Source organism: Gopherus evgoodei, unplaced genomic scaffold, assembly GCF_007399415.2.
Source record: "Gopherus evgoodei ecotype Sinaloan lineage unplaced genomic scaffold, rGopEvg1_v1.p scaffold_47_arrow_ctg1, whole genome shotgun sequence".
NCBI lineage: Eukaryota > Metazoa > Chordata > Testudines > Testudinidae > Gopherus > Gopherus evgoodei.
In genome coordinates, this window is record NW_022060068.1 from 1,546,719 (window position 1) to 1,569,439 (window position 22,721).

General features: G+C 51.2%; 1 protein-coding gene across 4 annotated transcripts; it reads right to left on the minus strand.

Annotated features, from left to right (window-relative positions):
• Positions 1-1,306: 1,306 nt before the first annotated feature.
• LOC115642925 (oocyte zinc finger protein XlCOF6.1-like) lies at positions 1,307-20,549 on the minus strand. Of its 4 annotated transcripts, none has more exons than XM_030546610.1 (4): positions 20,487-20,549; positions 18,293-18,419; positions 17,807-17,920; positions 1,307-3,505 (listed from the first exon to the last, which is right to left on the minus strand). In XM_030546610.1, the coding sequence occupies exons 1-4, from the start codon at positions 20,508-20,510 to the stop codon at positions 2,211-2,213; spliced, it is 1,560 nt and encodes a 519-aa protein (XP_030402470.1). In that variant the 5' UTR covers positions 20,511-20,549; the 3' UTR covers positions 1,307-2,210. The 4 variants fall into 4 exon arrangements, with proteins under 4 accessions (XP_030402470.1, XP_030402469.1, XP_030402468.1 ...); XM_030546609.1 differs by lacking the exon at positions 20,487-20,549 and adding an exon at positions 18,891-19,403 and having other exon boundaries at positions 1,307-3,502; XM_030546608.1 differs by lacking the exon at positions 20,487-20,549 and adding an exon at positions 18,891-19,403.
• Between the last annotated feature and the right edge of the window lie 2,172 nt (positions 20,550-22,721).

A 22,721-nucleotide genomic window follows, 5' to 3' on the forward strand; every position in this document is an offset into this window, starting at 1 on the left:
TGCCTGGCTAAAGCCCCAAATCTATGTCTGTACAAGGGACAGTAGCTGAGCAACTAAGTAACAGTGACCCCAGTATAATTAGGTTCAACATCCTATGGCGCTAAGCTACCTAAAAATGACAGGGTGACACTAAACTTTAGAAAAAGAGAGTGCAATAAAAGGGTCAGTCGGAGGCAACACCTGACCGTTAGATCATCTAGTTTGACCTGTATAGCACACGCAATAGAATTTCACTCACTCAACCCCATGCTGAGCCCAATAGTTGGTGTTTGGCTACACTATCCTCCAGAAGGAATCCAGTCTGGATTTGATGACAGCGAGATGGAGTAGTTTGTTCCAGTGGTTAGTCACCCTCAGTGTTAAATTTGTGCTTTAGTTCGAAGTTGAATTTGCCTGGCTATACATTCCTGTAATTGGTTCTTTTTCTGCCTTTCTGCGCTAGATGAAAGAGCCCTTCAGCAGTATGTGAGATTTTGTCTCTGTGTAGATCTTTACGTTCAAGCCTACAGCTTAATCTTTTTGTTAAACTGCACAGATTGAGCTCTTAAGGGATTTTTTCCAGCCCCTGAACCACTTATGACTACTACTTGTAGAGCGTAAATGGGAAATTAGATGGGTGACCCAAACTCACCTTCTTAAACCAAAGTACTGTATAATATCAGCCACTTGGGCTGGGCCATCACACAAGAGGGGAAGATGATTCTCAACTCTCCCCAACAATTTGATCCAGGAACAAAGAACAACATAACAGATAACGGATTTTAAAGCAATAAGGAGCCTACACATATCTCACCTAAAGCCTCATTGCACTGGGACAGAAGGCCAAGCTTCTTCAGAGTGACACACACAGACATCCTCTGCCCCTCCGTGCACTTCCCACAGCGAGCCAGCCCCAGTGGGGAAGCCACAGGGTCCTGCCCCCCCACTGCGCAGTCAAACGTGACTCTCAGCCAGCCAGTGACACAGAGGTTTATTCGATGATAGGAACAGGGTCTAAAACAGAGCTTGTAGATACAGTGAACCGGACCCCTCAGCCGGGTCCATTCTGGGGGGCAGTGAGCCAGACCCCATGTCTGCACTTCACTCCTCGTCCCCAGTCAACTCCAGACTAACAACCCCCTCCAGCCCCTCCTCCTCTGCTCAGTTCCTTTCCCCGGGCCAGGAGGTCACCTGATCTCTTTGCCTCCAACACCTTCAGCTGGCACCTTTGCAGGGGAGGGGCCCAGGCCATCAGTTGCTAGGAGACAGAGTGCCAGGCATTTAGGTGCACTGGCCCTTTGCTCTGCCAGATACTTAAGAACTGCCATGGGGACACTGAGGCACCAACACAGTATTCAGAGAAAATATTAAGAACATTCCTAGTTCATCACAACAGGGTTGTGGTGTAAACGCACTCCCTTAAGATGATACAAGGACACACTGATCTCCTTCTAAAGAGAAGGACAGGATGACAGGGTGATGGGCAGAAATGTCTGATGTACAAGGTAAAGCGTAGTCACTAATCACGTCGGAGGGGCAATACGTAACTGGTTTGTATCAGTGTATAAAAGACGGGTCACAGAAGGTGTGTCTTTGGCCAGCCGAGGGGGGAATGGAAAGTCCTGCCGCTCACTGAGCTGGTCCACTGTTATGGGCATACATGTGCTAGTGTACCTATAGACACTGATCCGGGGAGCTAGGATCATGCTTCGTCGACAATAAACCTGGCCAGGTGCCTTTGCTACAAAGCGAGTCTTGTGCTCTTTGTGGGCAGTTCCATGGTGATGTGCTGGGTCGCTAGCTGCACCCTGTTCTGTTCTCCCTTTGTCATAACATAAAAAGGGACATTCAAAGGAATTAAAAAGTGGCAAATTGAAAACTGATAAAAAGGAAAGACTTTCACACAGGGTGCAATTAAACTGTGGAACTCATTACCGCAGGATGCTGTTAAGGGCAAGAATTTAGAAAAGGTTAAAAACATTTATTGAACAAAGATATCCAGAGTTATAATTAATGCTAACAGATATTTTGAAGGGATATTAAACCTTGTACTTCAGGGTTTAAGCAACTTTCTAATGATTAGGAGGAGACCTAATACTGGCCAGGAGTCGGGGGGCAGATTATCCTACATTTGCCTAGTGTGCAATTCTTACACCTTCCTCCGATGCATCTGATGCTGCTCACTGTCAGAGCAGCTGGGCTGGTGGGACCTTGGGTCTGATCCAGTGTGGTCATTCCTGCGTCAGTGGGAGTCTTGCTGGAGTACAGGCTGGGAAAGCCCTTCCAGATTCGGGCTGGCACACGCGAGCTGCTTCCACCTCGTGTGAACTCTGGTGTTTTTGCAGCGTCCCCTTGGTGGTGAAGCCCTTTCCACACACAGTACATGTGAAGGGCCTCTCCACCGTGTGGATCCGCTGGTGCATTTTGAGGTTGCCGTTGGTGGTGAAGCTTTTCTCGCACTGGGTGCAGGTGAACGGCCGCTCCCCCGTGTGCACTCGCTGGTGCGTCAGGAGGTTGCCTGGCTGCGTGAAGCATTTCCCACACTGGCTGCACATGTATGAGCGCTCCCTGGTGTGGATCCTCTGGTGCATCGTGAGGTCCCTGTTGGAGACAAAGCTCTCCTTGCATTCAGCACATGCAAAGCGCCTCTCACGCACGTGGCTTTTCTGGTGTGTGTTGAGTGTGGCCTTCTGGGCAAAGCTCTTCCCGCACTGACAGCAGGCGAACGGGCGCTCCCCCGTGTGGCGCCGCTGGTGTGTCAGGAGATTCACCTTCTGAGTGAAGCTCTTCCCACACTCTGCACACTGGAAAGGCCGCTCCCCCGTGTGCACCCTCTGGTGCAGTTTGAGGATGTCTTTCCTGGTGAAACGTTTCCCACACTCAGTGCACGGGAACAGCCGCTCCCTGCCGTGTGTCCTGCCATGCAGCTTCAGAATGGCCTTGCTGATGAAGCGTTTCCCGCATTCAGGGCAGGGGAACGGATGTTCTCCCGTGTGCAGCCTCTTGTGCAGTTTCAGAAATTTGTTCTGAACGAAGCCCTGGCCGCACTCGGTGCACACGAAGGGCCGCTCCCCCGTGTGGATCCGCTGGTGCATTTTGAGGTTGCCCTTGGTGGTGAAGCATTTCCCGCACTGGCTGCAGGGAAACAGCCCCTGCCCCGTGTGCACTCGATGGTGCATTTTGAGGTTGCCCTTTGTCACACAGCTCCTTCCGCATTCAGGGCATGTGAATGGTTTCCTCCCTGTGGGCTCTCCCTGCTGGGCAGTCAGGTGTGTCTGATCCTGCTGGCTGTCCTGTCTCTGCTCTGCATCCTGTCTCTGTAGCAGTGTTTTCTGGGGCCTGGGGAGGGGCAGGAGTTTTTTTTGCATGACATTTCTCTGCTGCTTTTGTGATTTGCTCTGACTCTTGCATCTTTGCTTTTTCCTGGAGTGCTGGTGGAGGTCCCCTCCGGTCTGTCCTGGGGATGTCTTGGGAAGATCCAGGGTTCTAGTACCTTCCTCATCATCATCCTTCATCTCACCATCTGCGGCAGAGAGAAAAGCCCTGGTGTTATCTCCTGAGCTAGTGACCAAGGGAAACTCCTGCAGTTCAGCACAACCTTCCATTCCCAACTGCAGCCCAAGGAACCAGTCTCTTGGAGAAGCCTACAGAACCACCTCCCTGCCCTCAGCTCCTGGGAAGCTACCCCCTTTGGGGAGTGGTTCCACTAACTACAGAGAAGCAGGTCTCAGCGCTCCCTCCAGCTTCTGTTGGCAAAGACACAGCCAGTGGGAAAAGACGGATTCGACTGAACACGAACTGCTGCCATGAGGGTGGGCTCAGTACAGTCTTCACAGCGCCCCAAGTGGTGGAAGTTAGCATTGCTTCCTCCACCAGACTAACGAAGGGATCAGGCCCCAGTATGTTACACCCCCACCCCCGGACCTGATCCACAGAGGATGTGGGGCTGTTACAAGCACTGGACCAAGAACCTGACTCTTTAGCTCAAGCTCTCAGGCCTAAAGAGGTCCCTGGTTCAGCCCCTGGTGTCAGCCGTGCAGCAATGCATTAATGACTCCAAAACGCAGCCATCTGCGCTACAGAGCAGAGGGCTCTAGACACATTTCAGAGGCCCCTGGAATACTCAGCAGTGTCTGTGAACCGTGTCTGCTCTGTGCTGGCGAGACTCTCTGTTTAGACTGATTGTGAAATAGTGAGATTGCTCGGATGGGCCGAGTGCAGGGAAGTCACGAGGGATTGAACCGGAGGGTGGAAAATACCTAGGTAGAGATAGAGGGGCTGGCTGGCTTTCACCAGACCCGTCAGCCTTAGGCCTGATCTACACTACAGAGTTAGCTGCCTTACGTCAATCTTATTTCGACCTAACTGTGTAAGTGTCTACACTACAATATTCCTCCTGCTACTTTAACTCGTCTGCTACACCAACCTAATAAATCCACCTCCACGAGACACACAGTGCTTATGTTGACATGGTGGCAGTGTAGACACTGTGTTGCCTACGTTGACTTTAATGGTCTCCAGGAAGTGTCCGACCATGACCGTTCTGGTCACAGTTTTGAACTCCACTGCCTGGCAGCCAGATACACAGGTAAATACCCCTCCCCTTTAAAGCCCTGAGAATTTTTGAAATTCCATTTCCTATTTGCTCAGTCTGGAGAGCTCATGTACCAACTACCCAGCTGACCATGCCAACTTCACATGGCAAACACACTCCAGCCTGGAGCAAACGGCCGATGTGGCTCTCCTGGCTCTCTGGAGAGACGAGGTGGTTGTGCAGGCACAGCTCCGATCCAGCTGTAAGAACTTCGACATCTATGGCCAGATTGCTCGGGACATGAAGGACTACGATAGGGACACACGGTAGTGCCACATGAAAATCAAGATGCTGCAGCAGGTGTACCAGAAGGCCAGGGAGGCAAATAGTCATTCTGGTACAGAGTTGCAGACATGCCGCTTCTACAAGGAGCTGCATGCCATCCTCAGGGGAGACCCCCCCCTCCAAATGCTCTGGGGATACTTCCAGGGAGCTAGAGTCAAAGGCCACCTGAGTGAACCCCAAGGATGAGGTGTTGGAGGAGGAAGAGCAGGAGACGTATGGAGGACAGGTGACAGGGGGATCCAGTGTCATGACAAGCCAGGATCTCTTTTTGACTCCTAAGCAGTCCAGCCGCTCCCAGGAGTCCAGCACTGGTAAGCGTGATACAGGGGAGGGAACCTCTGGTAAGTACTCAAGTTATGTCCACACTACCGAGTTAAGCTGACGCGAGTGACGACGACAATCAAAACCCGCTATAATTACATTAATTGTGCATGTTCACGTCGCTCCTTGTGTCAGCAGAACACGTCCACAGTTGGTGCTCTTGCACCGACTGTGAAAGTAGTGCACTGTGGGTAGCTATTCCACTGTGCAACTCGCCCCCTTCTGCAGCTAGGAGTTGTGGGAAGATGAAATAGATTGCAGTGCATCGTGGGTGTGGGCTCAACATCCCATGATGCAGTTTTTTCTGTCCCATCCTTCCACTGGCTTCTGACTATGTTTCATGCCATTTTTGAAGATCCCCTGTATACTGTGCGCCTGCCATCTCTGCCTGAAAGCATGGATCCTGCACTGCTCTTTACTCTTGCAGTCAGGGTTATGAACTCAATGTGGCTGATCTTGCAGTATCTCATGAGCTTTAAATCTGAACAGGAATCCATGGTACCTGCCCTGCTGTGTGCCATGAAAAGAAACAACCCCAGATTACTTTCGGCATTCACGAAGCAGCGGCACACAGGGGACTGTTGCCATTGAGCTCAGGAAACAAGCACTGTGTGGTGGGATCGTATCGTTATGCAGGCCTGGGATGACGAGCAGTGGCTGCAGAACTTTCGGATGTGCAAAGCCACCTTCCTGGAATTGTGTGCAGAGCTCGCCCCAGCCCTACGGCGTAAGGACACCAAAAAGAGAGCTGCCCTCTCAGTGGAGAAGCATGTGGCGATCACTGTGTGGAAGCTGGCAACTCCAGACTGCCACTGGTCAGTTGCGAATCAGTTTGAGACAGGAAGTCCACTGTGGGCGTTCCATTCACGTAAGCGTGCAGGGCCATTAACTGTATCCTGCTATGGACTGTGACTCTTGGAAATGTGCATGAAATAATAGATGGCTTTGCAGCAATAGGATTCCCTAACTGTGGCGGGGCGATAGATGGAAGGCATATCCTAATTTTGGCCCCGGACCATCTTGTGGCGGAGTACATCAATAGAAAGGGCTACTTCTCTATGGTATTGCAGGCGCTTGTGGATCACTGACATCAATGCGGGGTGGTCCAGGAAGGTGCACAATGCATGCATGTTCAGGAACATTGGCTTGTACAGAAAGCTGCAAGCAGGGACTTTCTTTCCAGACCAGAAGATTCCAATGGGAGATATTGAAATGCCCAGTGATCCTGGGAGACACAGTGTACCCCTTACTCCCAGAGCTCATGAAGCCGTACACAGAAAACCTAGACAGCAGCAAGGAGCACTTCAAGAATAGGCTGAGCACATGCAGAATGGCTCTTGAATGTGCATTTGGCAGATTAAAAGCTTGCTGACGCTGCCTTAATCACAGGTTAGACCTAAAAGAGGAAAATATTACAATGGTCACAGCAGCCTGCTGTGCGCTGCATAATATTTTGAGGCTAATGGTGAAAATTTCCCCCTGGGGTGGAGTGTGGAGGCGGATTGCCTGGTAGCTGATTTTGAGCAGCCAGATACCAGGGCTATTAAAGGGGCACAACGGGGGTGATGTTACTGGAATCAGGGAGGCTTTGAGGCACCATTTTGCCAATAAGCTCCAGTAATGTGTCTTTCTAGAAAGCATTCTGCCATGCTTGGTTAACTTGCCGCCTTGAATGAAAATGTTGATGATTGCTTCCTGACCACGATGTGTAGTCTGCAAATGTGCCAACTGCCACTGTGTATTAATTCCAGCAGCAACCACGGTGTGTAGGAGACACAAAGGATTATCTTTCAGAGAGTATTTTTTTTCTTAAACAGTAATAACCAACACAGAGAAAATGCTTTGTTGAAAAGGACATAATACTGAGAGGAGCACAGTTGTGATGGAGGCTCTCATAGCTGTGTAACTCCAGCTATCATTTGGGAAGCTGTGTGAACGGTGGAATGAAAGAGGTACTGCGACGGGCAGGGAGGGAAGATGTAAGGAATATGTGGGAGGAGTCTGGGGAGGACATAGCAAGCAGTTCTGTACAGTTGCAGGGTGTGTGTGTCTGAACACGCATGTGTTCTGCCTGTTGCATGATTAGGGACTTCAACATCTCCGTTTGCTCCTCCATCACTTTTATCATCTGCTCCTGGACCATTAAAATTTGCTCTTGGCCCTGCTTCCTGTCCTGTCCATCTATTTTAAAATTTTCATTAACTGTCTCTTTCCATGCCCTGTATTCTTGATCTGCAGTATCAGAGAATTGGAGCACCTCCAAAAACATGTCCTCCTTGCTCCTCCTGGATCGCTTCCTTATCTGGCAGAGTTTCTCCCCCAGTGTGTAGGGGGTTCCCCTAACGGCCACATCTGCAGAAGCACAATAAACAGAGGCATGACTGTTAGTGCACTCATAGCACTGAATCATTGGAGCACTTTCTCACTGTCCTTTGGCAAGCACACAGCTGAGCAAATGCCCTAAACCTGGTGAGTTGGGCCTGGGGAGAGGGATAGAGTGGTTAAGATGGGGCAAAGAGTCTAGGCAGTTTAAGGGGATCATGGCAAACGACTAGGGACAATATTGTAAATTCTCCCACCATTTTCCATAGGCGGGGGTCATTGACGCCAATGTCGCACTTCTGAGAGCAAGCAAGGATGCATCTCCTGCATGCATGTGGCTTCAGACTGGTCCCTATGCTGGCTGCCTATGTGCCACTTTGCTCCCTGCACAAGTTATTGCCAATTCGTGGGGGAAAGTTTCCTAGAGATCTCTCTGGAGGATTCCCATGAAATCTCTGTGTGCATTAACGCTGTTCCACAGGGCCCCACTGCGTAGCTTCACGGGGGACAATGAAGCAGACGCCAACACAGCTAGTCTTGTACATTTCTATCCTTCAACCCACTTCTAGCATATTACGACACAAAGGACAGCTCTACCTCACGTAACCAAACAGTATCAACTCAAAATGAGCACTTTGGGTGCAGGAGCGGGATCAAGGCAGGGGGTTGGTGTGTGAGAGGGAGTCAGTGTTGCTGAATCAGGGGGGTGCTCACCTTCGGCAGCTCCCAGCCAATGAGAGCTGCGGAGCCAGCATTCGGGGTAAGGCAGGGGCAGCACGCAGAGGTGCCTAGCCCCGCCTCCCCCTAGGAGCAGCAGGGACATGTCACTGCTTGTTGGGAGCCACCTGAGGTGAGCGCCGCCTGGATCCAACATCCCGCTCCGCACCCCAATCACCTTCCCCAAGCTCCCTCCCACATCCAAACTTTCTCACTCGCACCACGAACCCGCTCCCGCATTCGGAACCCCTCGTGGCTGTTCCTCTGCCTGGGAGTGGCAGGGACATTTTGCCACTTCCGGGAAGACATGTGGAGCCGGGGAGCCATGTGGTGCCCTGCGCCAACCAGACTATAAACCAGACTTTAGTGAAACTCAGAAATGCCAGTTTCTAGAGCTTTCCAGTTGGTGAAGTGCCAGATGATACAGCTTTTATTGTATTATTGACATAACCTTATTCCCAGATTCTGGACCTTAGCGTCCAAAATTTGGGGGTTAGCATGAAAACCTCCAAGCTTAGTTACCAGCTTGGACCTGGTACTGCTGCCACCACCCAAAAAATTAGAGTGTTTTGGGGCACTCTGGTCCCCCTGAAAAACCTTCCCTGGGAACCCCAAGACCCAAATCCCTTGAGTCTCACAACAAAGGGAAATAATCCTTTTCCCCTTCCCCCCTCCAGGTGCTCCTGGAGAGATACACAGACACAAGCTCTGTGAAACTACGCAGAGTGATTCCCCCTCTCCGTTCCCAATCCTGGAACAAAAGCACTTTCCTCTTCACCCAGAGGAAATGCAAAATCAGGCTAGCAATCCAACACACAGCTCTCCCCTTGATTTCTTCCTCCCACCAATTCCCTGGTGAGTACAGACTTAATTTTCCTGAAGTAAAGAAAAACTCCAACAGATCTTAAAAGAAAGCTTTATATAAAAAGAAAGAAAAAATACAAATGTTCTCTCTGTATTAAGATGATACAACACAGGGTCAATTGCTTAAAAGAATATTGAATAAACAGCCTTATTCAAAAAGAATACAAATCAAAGCCCTCCAGCACTTACATTCATGCAAATACCAAAGAAAAGAAACCATAGAACTTACTATCTGATCTCTTTGTCCTTACACTTAGAAACAGAAGACTAGAAAATAGAACTACTTCTCCAAAGCTCAGAGACAGCAGGCAAGCAGACAAAAGACTCAGAGACACACTTCCCTCCACCCAAAGTTGAAAAAATCCAGTTTCCTGATTGGTTCTCTGGTCAGGTGTTTCAGGTGAAAGAGACATTAACCCTTAGCTATCTGTTTATGACACGCCCCCCAAATTGCAGACAGTGGGGAAGCTCACTGGCGGCAATTTCCTTCTAGAACTTGAAAATAAACAGATTAATACAACACATGCACCTTTACATATACTACTAAGTATATAACTAACAGACTTTTACATTTTAAGAACACTTTTTAACTACTGGATTCTGGGAAACTCTCACGGGAGAGTGCATCAGCAACTTTGTTAGAAGCTCCTGTGATGTGTTGAATTTCAAAATCAAAATCTTGGAGAGCTAAACTCCAACGAAGAAGTTTCTTGTTGTTCCCCTTGGCAGTATGAAGCCACTGTAGTGCAGCATGGTCAGTTTGTAGTTGGAACCGCCGTCCCCAAACATATGGGCGTAGCTTTTCCAGGGCGTACACAATGGCATAGCATTCCTTTTCACTGACTGACCAGTGACTTTCCCTGTCAGACAGTTTCTTGCTGAGAAACACGACAGGATGGAAGTTGTGATCTGTTGCTTCCTGCATGAGTACTGCTCCTATACCACGCTCAGATGCATCCGTGGTTACTAGGAATGGCTTGTCAAAGTCCGGGGCCCTGAGCACAGGGTCAGACATGAGTGTTGCCTTAAGTTGGGTAAAGGCCTTTTGACACTCATCAGTCCACTTAACTGCATTTGGCTGGGTCTTTTTGGTCAGGTCGGTCAATGGGGCAGCGATTTGGCTGTAGTGTGGTACAAATCGCCTGTAGTATCCGGCCAAGCCTAAGAAGGATTGGACCTGTTTCTTTGACCTTGGGACAGGCCACTTTTGGATAGCATCCACCTTGGCCTGTAGGGGGTTTATGGTTCCTCGACCCACCTGGTGCCCCAGGTAAGTCACTCTGTTTTGGCCTATTTGACACTTTTTGGCCTTAACAGTTAGTCCTGCCTGCCTGATGCGCTCAAAGACCTTTTCCAGGTGTAGTAGGTGTTCGGGCCAGGAGTCTGAAAAAATGGCCACATCATCGAGGTAGGCAACTGCAAATTCTCCCAGTCCAGCTAGTAGACCGTCTACCAGCCTCTGGAAGGTGGCGGGTGCATTTCGAAGGCCGAAAGGAAGGACATTGAATTCATACACCCCCGCATGGGTGACGAATGCTGACCTCTCCTTGGCAGGTTCATCTAGCGGTACTTGCCAGTACCCCTTGGTTAAGTCTATTGTAGAGATGAACTGGGCACGTCCCAACTTTTCCAATAGCTCATCAGTACGTGGCATCGGATAGTTGTCCGGACGAGTTACAGCATTTAGCTTACGGTAGTCCACGCAAAAGCGTATTTCCCCATCTGGTTTGGGTACCAGAACCACTGGAGATGCCCATGCACTGGTAGATGGGCGGATTATACCCATCTGTAGCATGTTCTGGATCTCCCGTTCTATAGCAGCTTGGGCATGAGGAGACACCCGGTAGGGTGGGGTTCTGATTGGGTGAGCATTACCTGTATCAATGGAGTGGTATGCCCGTTCAGTCCGTCCTGGGGTGGCTGAGAACAATGGGGCGAAGCTAGTGCACAGCTCCTTGATTTGTTGCCGCTGCAGACGTTCCAGGGTGGTTGAGAGGTTCACCTCTTCCACGCCACCGTCTTTTTTTCCATCGTAGTAGACACCGTCAGGCCACTCAGCATCATCTCCCTGGACTGTAAACTGACAAACCTGTAAGTCTCTGGAATAGAAAGGCTTGAGAGAATTAACATGGTACACTTTAGGCTTTAGTGAGGAATTGGGAAATGCTATGAGGTAGTTTACAGCTCCCAGGCGCTCTTGGACCGTGAATGGCCCTTCCCATGATGCTTCCATCTTATGGGCCTGTTGCGCCTTCAAGACCATAACCTGGTCTCCTACCTTGAAGGAACGTTCTCTGGCATGTCTGTCATACCAGGCCTTTTGCTCTTCTTGAGCATCCTTTAGGCTCTCTCTAGCAAGGGCTAAAGAGTGTCGGAGGGTGCTTTGTAGGTTGCTTACAAAGTCCAGAATGTTAGTTCCTGGAGAAGGCGTAAACCCCTCCCATTGCTGCTTCACCAACTGTAATGGCCCCTTAACCTCGTGACCATACACAAGTTCAAATGGTGAAAACCCTAAACTGGGATGTGGTACAGCCCTGTAGGCAAACAGCAACTGCTGCAACACTAGGTCCCAATTATTGGAGAATTCGTTGATGAATTTTCTTATCATGGCCCCCAAAGTTCCATTGAACCTTTCCACCAGGCCATTGGTTTGATGGTGGTACGGGGTGGCAACCAAGTGATTCACCCCATGAGTTTCCCACAGTTTTTCCATGGTCCCTGCCAGGAAATTAGACCCTGAATCTGTAAGGATGTCAGAGGGCCAACCTACCCTGGCAAAGATGTCTGTTAGGGCCAGGCACACAGTGTTAGCCCTGGTGTTGCCTAGAGCTACTGCTTCTGGCCATCGGGTAGCAAAGTCCACTAAAGTCAGTACGTACTGCTTTCCTCTGGGCGTCTTTTTTGGGAAAGGGCCCAGAATATCCACAGCTACTCGCTGAAATGGGACCTCAATTATGGGGAGTGGCTGGAGAGGGGCCTTGACCTGGTCTTGAGGCTTACCCACTCTTTGGCATACCTCACAAGACCGGACATACTTGGCAACATCCTTGCCCATCCCCTCCCAGTGGAAGGACTTCCCCAACCGGTCCTTGGTTCTGTTCACCCCAGCATGGCCACTGGGATGATCATGGGCTAAGCTTAAGAGCTTCCCCCGGTACTTAGTTGGAACCACCAACTGTTTTTGCGGCTGCCATTCTTCCCGGTGTCCACCAGAAAGAATTTCCTTGTATAAAAGTCCTTGGTCTATAACAAACCGGGATCGATTAGAAGAGCTGAGAGGCGGTGGGGTGCTCCGTGCCGCCGCCCACGCTTTCTGAAGGCTGTCATCTGCTTCCTGCTCAGCCTGGAACTGTTCCCTTGAGGCTGGGGACACCAGTTCTTCCTCAGACTGTGGACTTGGGCTTGGTCCCTCTGGAAGCGATGTAGGTGATGGGGTTGTTTTCGTTGCTGGTGAACCGCTCTCCGCTGGTGCACCTGAGGGTATTTCAGGCTCTGGCTGAGCCTTTTGGGTATGGCTGTCTGTTGCTTCTGCCAGTTCTGGCTCGCTGATGCCCTCTGGCGTTGAGTTTGAAGATGTGGTTGCACTTGCTGGTGCTGGTTGCTGTTCCAGTTCCGGGCCTGGGACTGGAGATGCTGTGGCTGTTTCAGTGGTAGGCATGGAATCCGGGTCCACTACCTCTGTCTGGGTCTCTGGTAACACAGACGGGGCCTCTGTGGACGGCTCAGGAACAGGAATGGGTCTGGAAGCTTGCCTGGTTTGGCTACGGGTAACCATTCCCACTCTCTTGGCCCGCCTCACCTGGTTGGCCAAGTCTTCCCCCAGTAGCATGGGGATAGGATAATTGTCATAGACTGCAAAAGTCCACATTCCTGACCAGCCTTTGTACTGGACAGGCAGTTGAGCTGTAGGCAAGTCTACAGCTTGTGACATGAAGGGGTAAATTGTAACTTTGGCCTTTGGGTTGATGAATTTGGGGTCAACGAAGGATTGGTGGATAGCTGACACTTGTGCCCCCGTGTCTCTCCACGCAGTAACCTTCTTTCCGCCCACTCTCAAATTTTCCCTTCGCTCCAAGGGTATTTGAGAGGCATCCGGGCCTGGGGATCTTTTGTGTGATGGTGGTGTAATGAATTGCACTCGCATGGTGTTCTTGGGACAGTTGGCCTTGATGTGTCCCGGTTCATTACACTTAAAGCATCTTCCATCTGATGGGTCACTGGGCCGAGGTGAGTTACTGGAGACTGGTGAGGTTGAAGAGTAGGGTATCTGTGGCTTTACTTGGGTGGTATGGAGGGTCTTTGGCTGTCCTCGGTTGTAGGGTTTATGGTCTGTGTGCCCCCTGGGGTAATCGTTCCCCTTGACAGTAGCTTTTTTGCTTTCTGCCAGTTCCATCCATTTGGCTCCAATCTCCCCCGCCTCAGCGATAGTTTTGGGATTTCTATCTTGTATGTACCGTGTGATGTCTTCAGGAACACCATCCAAGAACTGCTCCATTTGTATGAGAAGGTTCACTTCTTCCAAGGTTTGAATGTTGTTTCCTGTTAACCAGGCCTCATAGTTTTTTGCAATGTAGTAGGCGTGTTTGGGAAATGACACCTCTGGTTTCCATTTTTGGGTTCTGAAGCGCCGACGGGCATGATCTGGGGTTATCCCCATCCTGTATCTGGCCTTGGTTTGAAAAAGTTTATAGTCATTCATTTGCGGCTTGGGCATTTCAGCTGCCACCTCTGCTAAAGGTCCACTGAGGTGTGGCCTTAATTCTACCATGTACTGGTCTTCGGGGATGCTGTACCCAAGACAGGCTCTTTCAAAATTTTCCAAGAAGGCCTCGGTGTCATCACCTGCCTTGTAGGTGGGAAATTTCCTGTGCTGTGGAGCAATAATTGGCGCCGGGTTGTTAGGGTTGGCTGGCACATGCAGCCCAGCTTTTGCCATCTCCAGTTCATGTTTTCTCTGTTTTTCCTTCTCTTCATTCTCTTTTTGTTGTTTTTCCATTTCTTTTTGGTGCTTTTCCATTTCTCGGCGGTGGGCCACCTCTTCTTCTTCTAGTTTTCTTTTGTGTGCTGCCTCTTGGGCTGCCTGTTCTCTTTGGAAGGCTGCCAGTTTGATGCTTTCTTCCTTTTCTTTTATCTCCATCTCTTTTTGTTTTATTTCCAGTTGTCGCCTGTGTTCAGCTTCTTTTAATTGGTCTTCGGCCTCCATTTTTGTCCTGGTAGACATGGTTCCTGTTTTCTTGTGTTGGGGTGCCCTCCGGTGTTTCTCTTTTGAACTGCAGGCTCTGTTGCCTCCTGAAGTCTGCCTAGCAACAGTGCTTTTTTCCCTTTCTCTCTCTAGCTAATGTTCAATTAAGGGAAACCAGAAAAACCACTTTATTTGCATGCATATAAGTGCTGGTACTTTGCCTCCTAATGGGAGGGCTATTGCATGACAAAAGACCCTTAACAGTTTTCTCGCTTAACATGCAAACCACAAACTGCTAGAGAGAGCAGAAAAAAAAAATTCTCTCTGGTTCCCTTTTAAAACCAACCTGTTTCTCTCTGCTAAAAAACCCTTAGCAGAGAAAAGAAAAATATAATATTCCTACTGGCTTCTGGATTCTGTCTATCTCCCGCCACTGCCACCATGACATAACCTTATTCCCAGATTCTGGACCTTAGCGTCCAAAATTTGGGGGTTAGCATGAAAACCTCCAAGCTTAGTTACCAGCTTGGACCTGGTACTGCTGCCACCACCCAAAAAATTAGAGTGTTTTGGGGCACTCTGGTCCCCCTGAAAAACCTTCCCTGGGAACCCCAAGACCCAAATCCCTTGAGTCTCACAACAAAGGGAAATAATCCTTTTCCCCTTCCCCCCTCCAGGTGCTCCTGGAGAGATACACAGACACAAGCTCTGTGAAACTACGCAGAGTGATTCCCCCTCTCCGTTCCCAATCCTGGAACAAAAGCACTTTCCTCTTCACCCAGAGGAAATGCAAAATCAGGCTAGCAATCCAACACACAGCTCTCCCCTTGATTTCTTCCTCCCACCAATTCCCTGGTGAGTACAGACTTAATTTTCCTGAAGTAAAGAAAAACTCCAACAGATCTTAAAAGAAAGCTTTATATAAAAAGAAAGAAAAAATACAAATGTTCTCTCTGTATTAAGATGATACAACACAGGGTCAATTGCTTAAAAGAATATTGAATAAACAGCCTTATTCAAAAAGAATACAAATCAAAGCCCTCCAGCACTTACATTCATGCAAATACCAAAGAAAAGAAACCATAGAACTTACTATCTGATCTCTTTGTCCTTACACTTAGAAACAGAAGACTAGAAAATAGAACTACTTCTCCAAAGCTCAGAGACAGCAGGCAAGCAGACAAAAGACTCAGAGACACACTTCCCTCCACCCAAAGTTGAAAAAATCCAGTTTCCTGATTGGTTCTCTGGTCAGGTGTTTCAGGTGAAAGAGACATTAACCCTTAGCTATCTGTTTATGACAATTATACTGTATTGTCTTTTTCTTTTTGTCTCTGCTGCTGCCTGATCGTGTGCTTCTGGTTCCAAACAAGGTGTGTGGTTGAATGGTCAATTCATAACTCTGGTGTTCGTAACTCTTAGGTTCTACTGTACTTTTCGCTGTTTCTTTTGGGTTTTAATAGGTATGTTTGCATGGATGTGAAATAAAAGTCCATTTATGGAAACTTAATTCACCTTTATTTATCTCTGACATGACAATGGCTACAGCTAACATTCAGAGATAACAGCAGTAAGTGCATTTGCGATGTTATATTAGCACACACGACACTCGTTACAAGGTTCATATGAGGGTAAAAGCAAACGATGCTAGGCACAGCACAGCACTGTACCACACATTACCATGGTTCATTGTTAAAATGCGCCTTCAAAGCCTCTCTGAGGCACACAGCTCCCCACTGAGCTCTTCTTATAGCTGTGGTATCTGGCTATTCAAAAATCAGCAGACACCCCATGCACCTCTGCACTCCACCGCTGCAGAAACGCTTCCCCCTTTGCTTCACAGATATTATGAAGTGCACAGCAGGCAGCTATGACCATGGGGACACTGCCTTCATTGAGGTTTAATCTCATGAGTAAACAGCGCCAGCACCCTTTCAAATGGCCAAAGGCACATTCAACAGTCATTCAGCACCTGCCAAGCCTGTTGTCGAAGCACTCTTTGCTGCTGTCGAGGTGGCCAATGTATGGCTTCATAAGCCATGGTAGAAAGGCGTAGGCTGGGTCTCCCAGGATCATTACTGGCATTTCCACATCCCCAGTGGTAATCCTCTGGTCTGGGAAAAAGTCCCTGCTTGAAGCCTTCTGCACAAGTCTGTGTTCCTAAAGAGGTATGCGTCATGCACCTTCCCTAACCAGCCTGCATTGATGCCGGTGAAACAACCCTGGTGATCCACCAGCGCTTGCAATACCATGGAAAAGTATCCCTTTCTGTCTGTGATGTACTCCATCGCAAGGTGGTTTGGGGCCAAAATAGGGATATGTGTCCCATCAATGGCCCCCCTCAGTTTGGGAACTCCATTGCTGCAAAACCATCCACTATTTCCTGCACATTGCCCAGAGTCACTGTCCTTTGTAGAAGGATGCAATTAATGGCCCTGCACGCTTTCATCACAGCAACACCCATGGTGGATTTCCCAATTCCAAATTGATTCCCGACTGATTGGTAGCAATCTGGTGTTGCGAGTTTCCACACAGAGATCACCACTCACTTTTCCACTGTGATTGCCACTCTCTTTTGGTGTCCCTGAGCTGGGGCGAGCTCTGCACACAATTCCAGGAATGTGGCCTTGTGCATCCAAAAGCTCTGCAGCCACTGCTTGTTATCCCACATCTGCATAACAATATGATCCCACCAGTCGTTGCTTGTTTCTCGGGTTCAGAACCGGCAGTCTGCCGCATGCAGGTGCTCTGTAAATGCCAACAGCAATCTTGAATTGTTTTTTTCCATGGCACTCAGCAAGGCAGCCTGCAAGGAACGGTCATACTCCTCGCAGCTCTGGAAATACTGCAGGATCAGACGTGTTGTGTTCATAACTCTCAGCACAATACTGAAGAGCAGTGCAGGATCCATGATTCTCACAGAGATGGTGGACACACAGGCTTGCCAGAAAAGTGTGTGAAATGTAACAGGATACCCACGGAATGATGGGGTGGAGAAAACTGTACTGTGGGATGCTGAACCCATATTCCATCTCACCCCTACGTGACTGTTTCTTGCCCATGAGGCACTGCAAACCCTTCCCAGAACACCACACACCAGATAGTGGTGAGTTGCACAGTGGGATAGCCACCCCCAGTGCACTGCTCTCTGTGTCGATGCAAGCACTGCTAGTGTGGATGCACACTGCCGACACAAGGAGCGTAGTGTGGACGCACAACAGTGGTTTAATTCCTGCGGCGGCTGTACATTGACGTAACTTAAGTTGACTTAATTGTGTACTGTAGACAAGGCCTTACTCCACTTTAACTCTTCCCATAGGAATAACCCAGTTTTGACAGCTCTCCCATACCTGCTCAGACCCCTTGCCATCTTCCCTGCCCTTCTCTGGGCTTTTCCAATGTCACCTATGAGTGGTCACAGCTGCCTCCAGGGCCCAGGAAAGCAAGCCATTGTTTGAAACGTTCTTTGTCCCGAATGGTTTCTCTGGGTTTGAGCCCATCCCTCCATCTCTCCCCCAGCTCTTGGCGTTTTCATGACTCACCTGAGCAGGGCTTCTGGGCTGTGCTTCTGTTTTTCCAGCCCCAGAGATTCCCCACACATGGCTCTTCCCCTCGCTCCATCTGGCAGATGATCTCAGGTTTGACAGCAGGATGCCCTGTGCAGGGGGCAGACAATTGCAGCCTAGTGAGTGATGAACTCAGGATGAATAGGGTTCCTGGCTGCGGCTTCAACCTGGCTTATGAAGAGCAGTTTGTGTTCAGGTCTATGGGCCTGATTCTGCAGTATCTTTACTCCACAAACAGTCCAGCAAGTAAGCACAGACCCCTGAGAATCTCTGCTGTCCAACATAAACCCTTCTAGCTACAGGGCCAAGAGCCCTCGGGGATGGGGCGGGGGGGAGAGTACAGCATTTCCAGGGTCTGAGATTCTTCTGAGCCTCAACGAAATGTGGACTGACCTGCTCTGACATCTCCTGGCTCTGTCCCAGACCCCCGGCCCTGAGAGAAGAGTGGGAAAGGAGCCTCACCCAATGAAGCCACCAGCTCGTAATTCTCCTTCATCACATCCCGGTACAACTCCCTCTGCCATTTGGCCAACGCTGCCCACTCCTCCAGGGAGAAATAGACCGCAACGTCCTCGAATGCCACCGGCACCTGCAACATTGCAAACTCCTTCGTGAAGCACTGGGAGAGCTACGGGGGAAACCCACCAGGTGGCTGCTAGGAATTCGCATTAGGGTTAGCGCACGTGGCCCTAGGTCAGGAACTCGCACTGGTTCCAAACCCCTTTGAAGTCCCATCCTCACTCTGCCTGCACAGGGGCCCACTGAGCCCCAGGTGTCTTGGTCTCTGGACGTAAATCTAATGCATTTAATAATTATTAATAATTAGCAGTCATTAATTAGTCCTCTGAATGACGAGCTTGGACAAAGCTCTGGGGGGTAAAGCTGGAAGGGAGGAGCCTTTTCACGCCTGGCTAACCCTGCTGGGAGTCACACACCTACGCTAGCCTGCCTTGTCTGCGGCTTGGGAAGTTCCTCCTTGGTGGACAAGGTGGCGTGTGCCCCAGGGTGAATGAGGAGCGGAGCCAGGGCGTTGTGTCGGGCAGAGAGAGGAAACTCCCACTTGGGATGTGGACCAGTGTCCACCAGAGGCTGGTGCCAGATTCCTGAATTGATTTTGTTTGTGCCCAGAGCTGGACCCTGATCTCAGGAGAGGAGAAATCCGGTGCTCGTCCATTTCACTCCCGCCTTGTCCCAGCACACCCCGGCTGCTTCCCCGGGCAAGGCTGGAGCAAAGCCCCCACTGATATCATGGCCTGAGCCGCAGGCCCCAAGCCAGTAGACATTAAAACCACCCTGCCCAGGGGCATCTCACCCGCCGTCCCAGCTGTCAAGGGGCTCTGGGGTCAGGCTTCTTTCCCCAAAGCCGGGCTGCCCAGACACAGACCCAGGAGCTGGGGATTTCAGAGAAACACGAGTGTCCTGAGACAGGTGCTGAGAGAACTGCCAGCGCCCCTGGAACCCAGAGACCGGCCTGGCCTTGGGGGCTGACTGGGCTCCTCCAGCCCGGGGGGAGGGGATCCCCCCCAGTCTCCACTCCCCTGGACCGGGGGTTTTCCTCACACTGACAGGCAGCCCCCCCCCAGGGATCCCCCCCATTTCCACTCCCCTGGACCGGGGGTTTTCCTCACACTGACAGGCAGCCCCCCCCAGGGATCCCCCCCATCTCCACTCCCCCGGACCGGGGGTTTTCCTCACACTGACAGGCAGACCCCCCCAGAAATCCCCCCCCATCTCCACTCCCCTGGACCGGGGGTTTCCTCACACTGACAGGCAGCCCCCCCCCAGGGATCCCCCCCCATCTCCACTCCCCCGGACTGGGGGTTTTCCTCACACTGACAGGCAGCCCCCCCCCAGGGATCCCCCCCATTTCCACTCCCCTGGACCGGGGGTTTTCCTCACACTGACAGGCAGCCCCCCCCCCAGGGATCCCCCCCCATCTCCACTCCCCCGGACCGGGGGTTTTCCTCACACTGACAGGCAGCCCCCCCCAGGGATCCCCCCCCATCTCCACTCCCCTGGACCGGGGGTTTCCTCACACTGACAGGCAGCCCCCCCAGAAATCCCCCCCCCATCTCCACTCCCCCAGACCGGGGGTTTTCCTCACACTGACAGGCAGCCCCCCCCCCAGGGATCCCCCCCCATCTCCACTCCCCCGGACCGGGGGTTTTCCTCACACTGACAGGCAGCCCCCCCCAGAAATCCCCCCCCCCCAATCTCCACTCCCCCGGACTGGGGGTTTCCTCACACTGACAGGCAGCCCCCCCCCCAAGGGATCCCCCCCCCATCTCCACTCCCCTGGACTGGGGGTTTCCTCACACTGACAGGCAGCCCCCCCCCTCCAGAAATCCCCCCCCCAATCTCCACTCCCCCGGACCGGGGGTTTTCCTCACGCTGACAGGCAGCCCCCCCCCCGGGTGCCCCCCCGCGCTCCTGCCCCCCGAGGGCGGGGGCTGCCCTAGCTAAGATGGCCGCGCCGAGGCCCGAGGCCGGCTGCCCCCAGGCAGATGGCGGCCGCGGCGGGGAGGGGCCGGGCCCCCCGGCTGAGCGGGCCGGGCCGGGCCATGGCCCTTCCCGGCTCTGGCCCGCAGCGTCTCTCCGCGGCGCCTGGGTCACCGCCAGGGACACGTGGGCTCGGGCGGCCCGCGGCCGGCGCTACCTGAGCGGAGCCTCCTGCGCCCATCGCCCTGGCCTCGGGCCTGGGCCCGCCGGCCGCTCCCGCTGCCCGGCCGCGGCTTTCTATCCGCCGCTCCCGGCGGCTCCTCCGGCAGGAAGAGGCGGGCCGGGCCGGGCCGGGCCGGGGGAGGTTCAGCCGAGTCGGACCCAGCCGCCTCAGAGCCGCTTAACGCGCTGCAATGGGACTGGGGCGGGAGACCCCCCCCCCGGGCACTGCCGGACCCTCCTCCTGCGGGCAGGGGCAGGACCCCCCCCAGCCCCCCGTGTGCCGCGCAGGGAGGCACTGGTGCCTCCACCCCAGAGCTGGCTGCTTCCCAGCAGGGCACCACTGGACCCCCCCCCCCGTGCAAAGCAACCGGAGATGCACCGTCCCCGCCCCGGGACAGCGCCCCTGGGGTCACCGGCCCCTTCCTGGCTGGCTGCAGGCAGCCGACTTGCACCAAGCGAGGCTGTAGCCTCACCCCCCCCCACACACGTGCCCGTCGGGTCACCCACTGGGGGCTTGTGCTGTGTCGCTGGGGCCTTTCCGGGAGCTGAGCACCAGGGCTGGGCGCAGGGTGACAGACTCCCTGGCTGCTGCTAGGCAGGAGGTCAGACTGAGTGATTTCTGGGTCCCATCTAGTCCTGAATTCAGGCAGCAAAGCGCTGGCTGGGCACTCTGAGGGGGGTTGTAGGATCATGTAAAAACTAGCGGCTGCCCCCCCCCCAATAGTTTTTCAGCGTCGGGGGGTGGGGGGGTAGTACACAGTACTGCTCAGGGGCACAGTAGCCTGAACTTTTAAACTGTCTTTTCCTTTCTGCCTCAAAGCAGAAAAATCTTGCTTCAAACCAGTTTGTACTGAACTGATAAAGTGCAAGGCTTGACAACCTACCAATCAAGTGTTAACACGCAAGGGTCTTTGTCTGACTGTGTATAAAAGGTTTGTGAAATTTGTGTAAGACAGAGTCTTTTGTACCAAGGTACAGGCTCTCCTTTCTTCTGCTAAATAAAGCAATTTTCCTTATCCCTGTCAGGCTGTTTTTGGCTCTCAGCTAGGCAAACTCAATATTTCGGTAACAGTTTCTGGCGACCCCAGACGGGACTCTCCTAGCTCGAACATCGGACTCCGGACAGCTGCGGCGAACTAGGAGCGGCGCCACTGGGATGCTTAACCCCTCTTCTTCACTTCTCCGCAGCCCCTGGGGTTCGTGCTCCGATAAAGTGAGCCCTAATAGGATAAGAAAATACTATCTGGTTCTGGTTGGGGGCCAGCCTCTTATCTGGTTCTGGTGCACTGTCTGGTTCTGTTCTGTTTAACCAGTTACTGTTGTTTTTCTGCTCTATATACATTTGGGCGTTAAGTGTGTGGGCGGAACTAAACCTCTCGTTTGTAATTCCTCAGGGTGAAAGCCATTGCGTGCGATGAAGCTCTGAGGTCGAATTGAGATCCTTCTGTCCTGTCCCCTGTACCGGTCAGTGTATAGAAGTAAAAAAACCTAAATTAAACCGTAATTCCCTCTGCTCTCTGTGTAATTCTCTTTTCTGTTTGAGTGTCAGCAGACAGATGGGTGGGTCTCTGGGTAAACCCTCTAAAGGGGGTTGAATTATATGTTAAGTAAATGGCCTTTACCTGGTGTTCAGAAAGGAATGTCAAGAGGAAATTAAATAGTTAAACGCCAATGGGCCATGTGTTTTTGTCCAGGTGGCAAGCCTCATGAGGGAGGACTCGGGTAGTCTTGTGAGTAGGAATGTTAAGGAAAAAGACCAGGAAGGGTGGGGGCTAGCTAAACTGGTAGTGAAACAAGTTGGTGCCCATGGAAGGGACGGTTAAGCGAGAAAAGCAGGATCGGGCCCTGGCGGGCAGGCAACAAACAAAGAAATTGAAAAACAGGTTGGAAATTTTGAGGGTGTAGTGGAAGGACGAAGTGTAAGCATGGGGATTTCAAATACCCAGAACAATACTTTAAATGGTGATTTGAGTTGATAAACGTGGCTGTTGGAAAACAAGCAAGTGATTTAAGGAAAAGTGAAAAGTTAACTCTGTAGTTGCTGAAGGAAACAGCAGTTAAACTTTGTAAAAATGCTAAAAAGAAAAGTTCTTGGTGTCTTTAAAATGTTTGTAAATGAATTCAGGCAAAAAAATTATTAGATTGAAATCATTTGGCTATAAACAATTTAGCTGAATTAGCTAAAGAATGTATATAGTGCTATGTAATTAAAATTTTATTAGGCTCTAAG

What these genes read in the sequence shown, in the direction of transcription:
- LOC115642925 (XM_030546608.1), bottom strand. Translation starts at nt 19,004, where the DNA reads ATGGACGAGCACCGGATTTCTCCTCTCCTGAGATCAGGGTCCAGCTCT. An exon ending in GACACTGGTCCACATCCCAA is followed by an intron (nt 18,420 to 18,890) that starts GTGGGAGTTTCC and finishes GCAATGTTGCAG; the next exon opens with GTGCCGGTGGCATTCGAGGA. An exon ending in CGAGCTGGTGGCTTCATTGG is followed by an intron (nt 17,921 to 18,292) that starts GTGAGGCTCCTT and finishes CCCCCTGCACAG; the next exon opens with GGCATCCTGCTGTCAAACCT.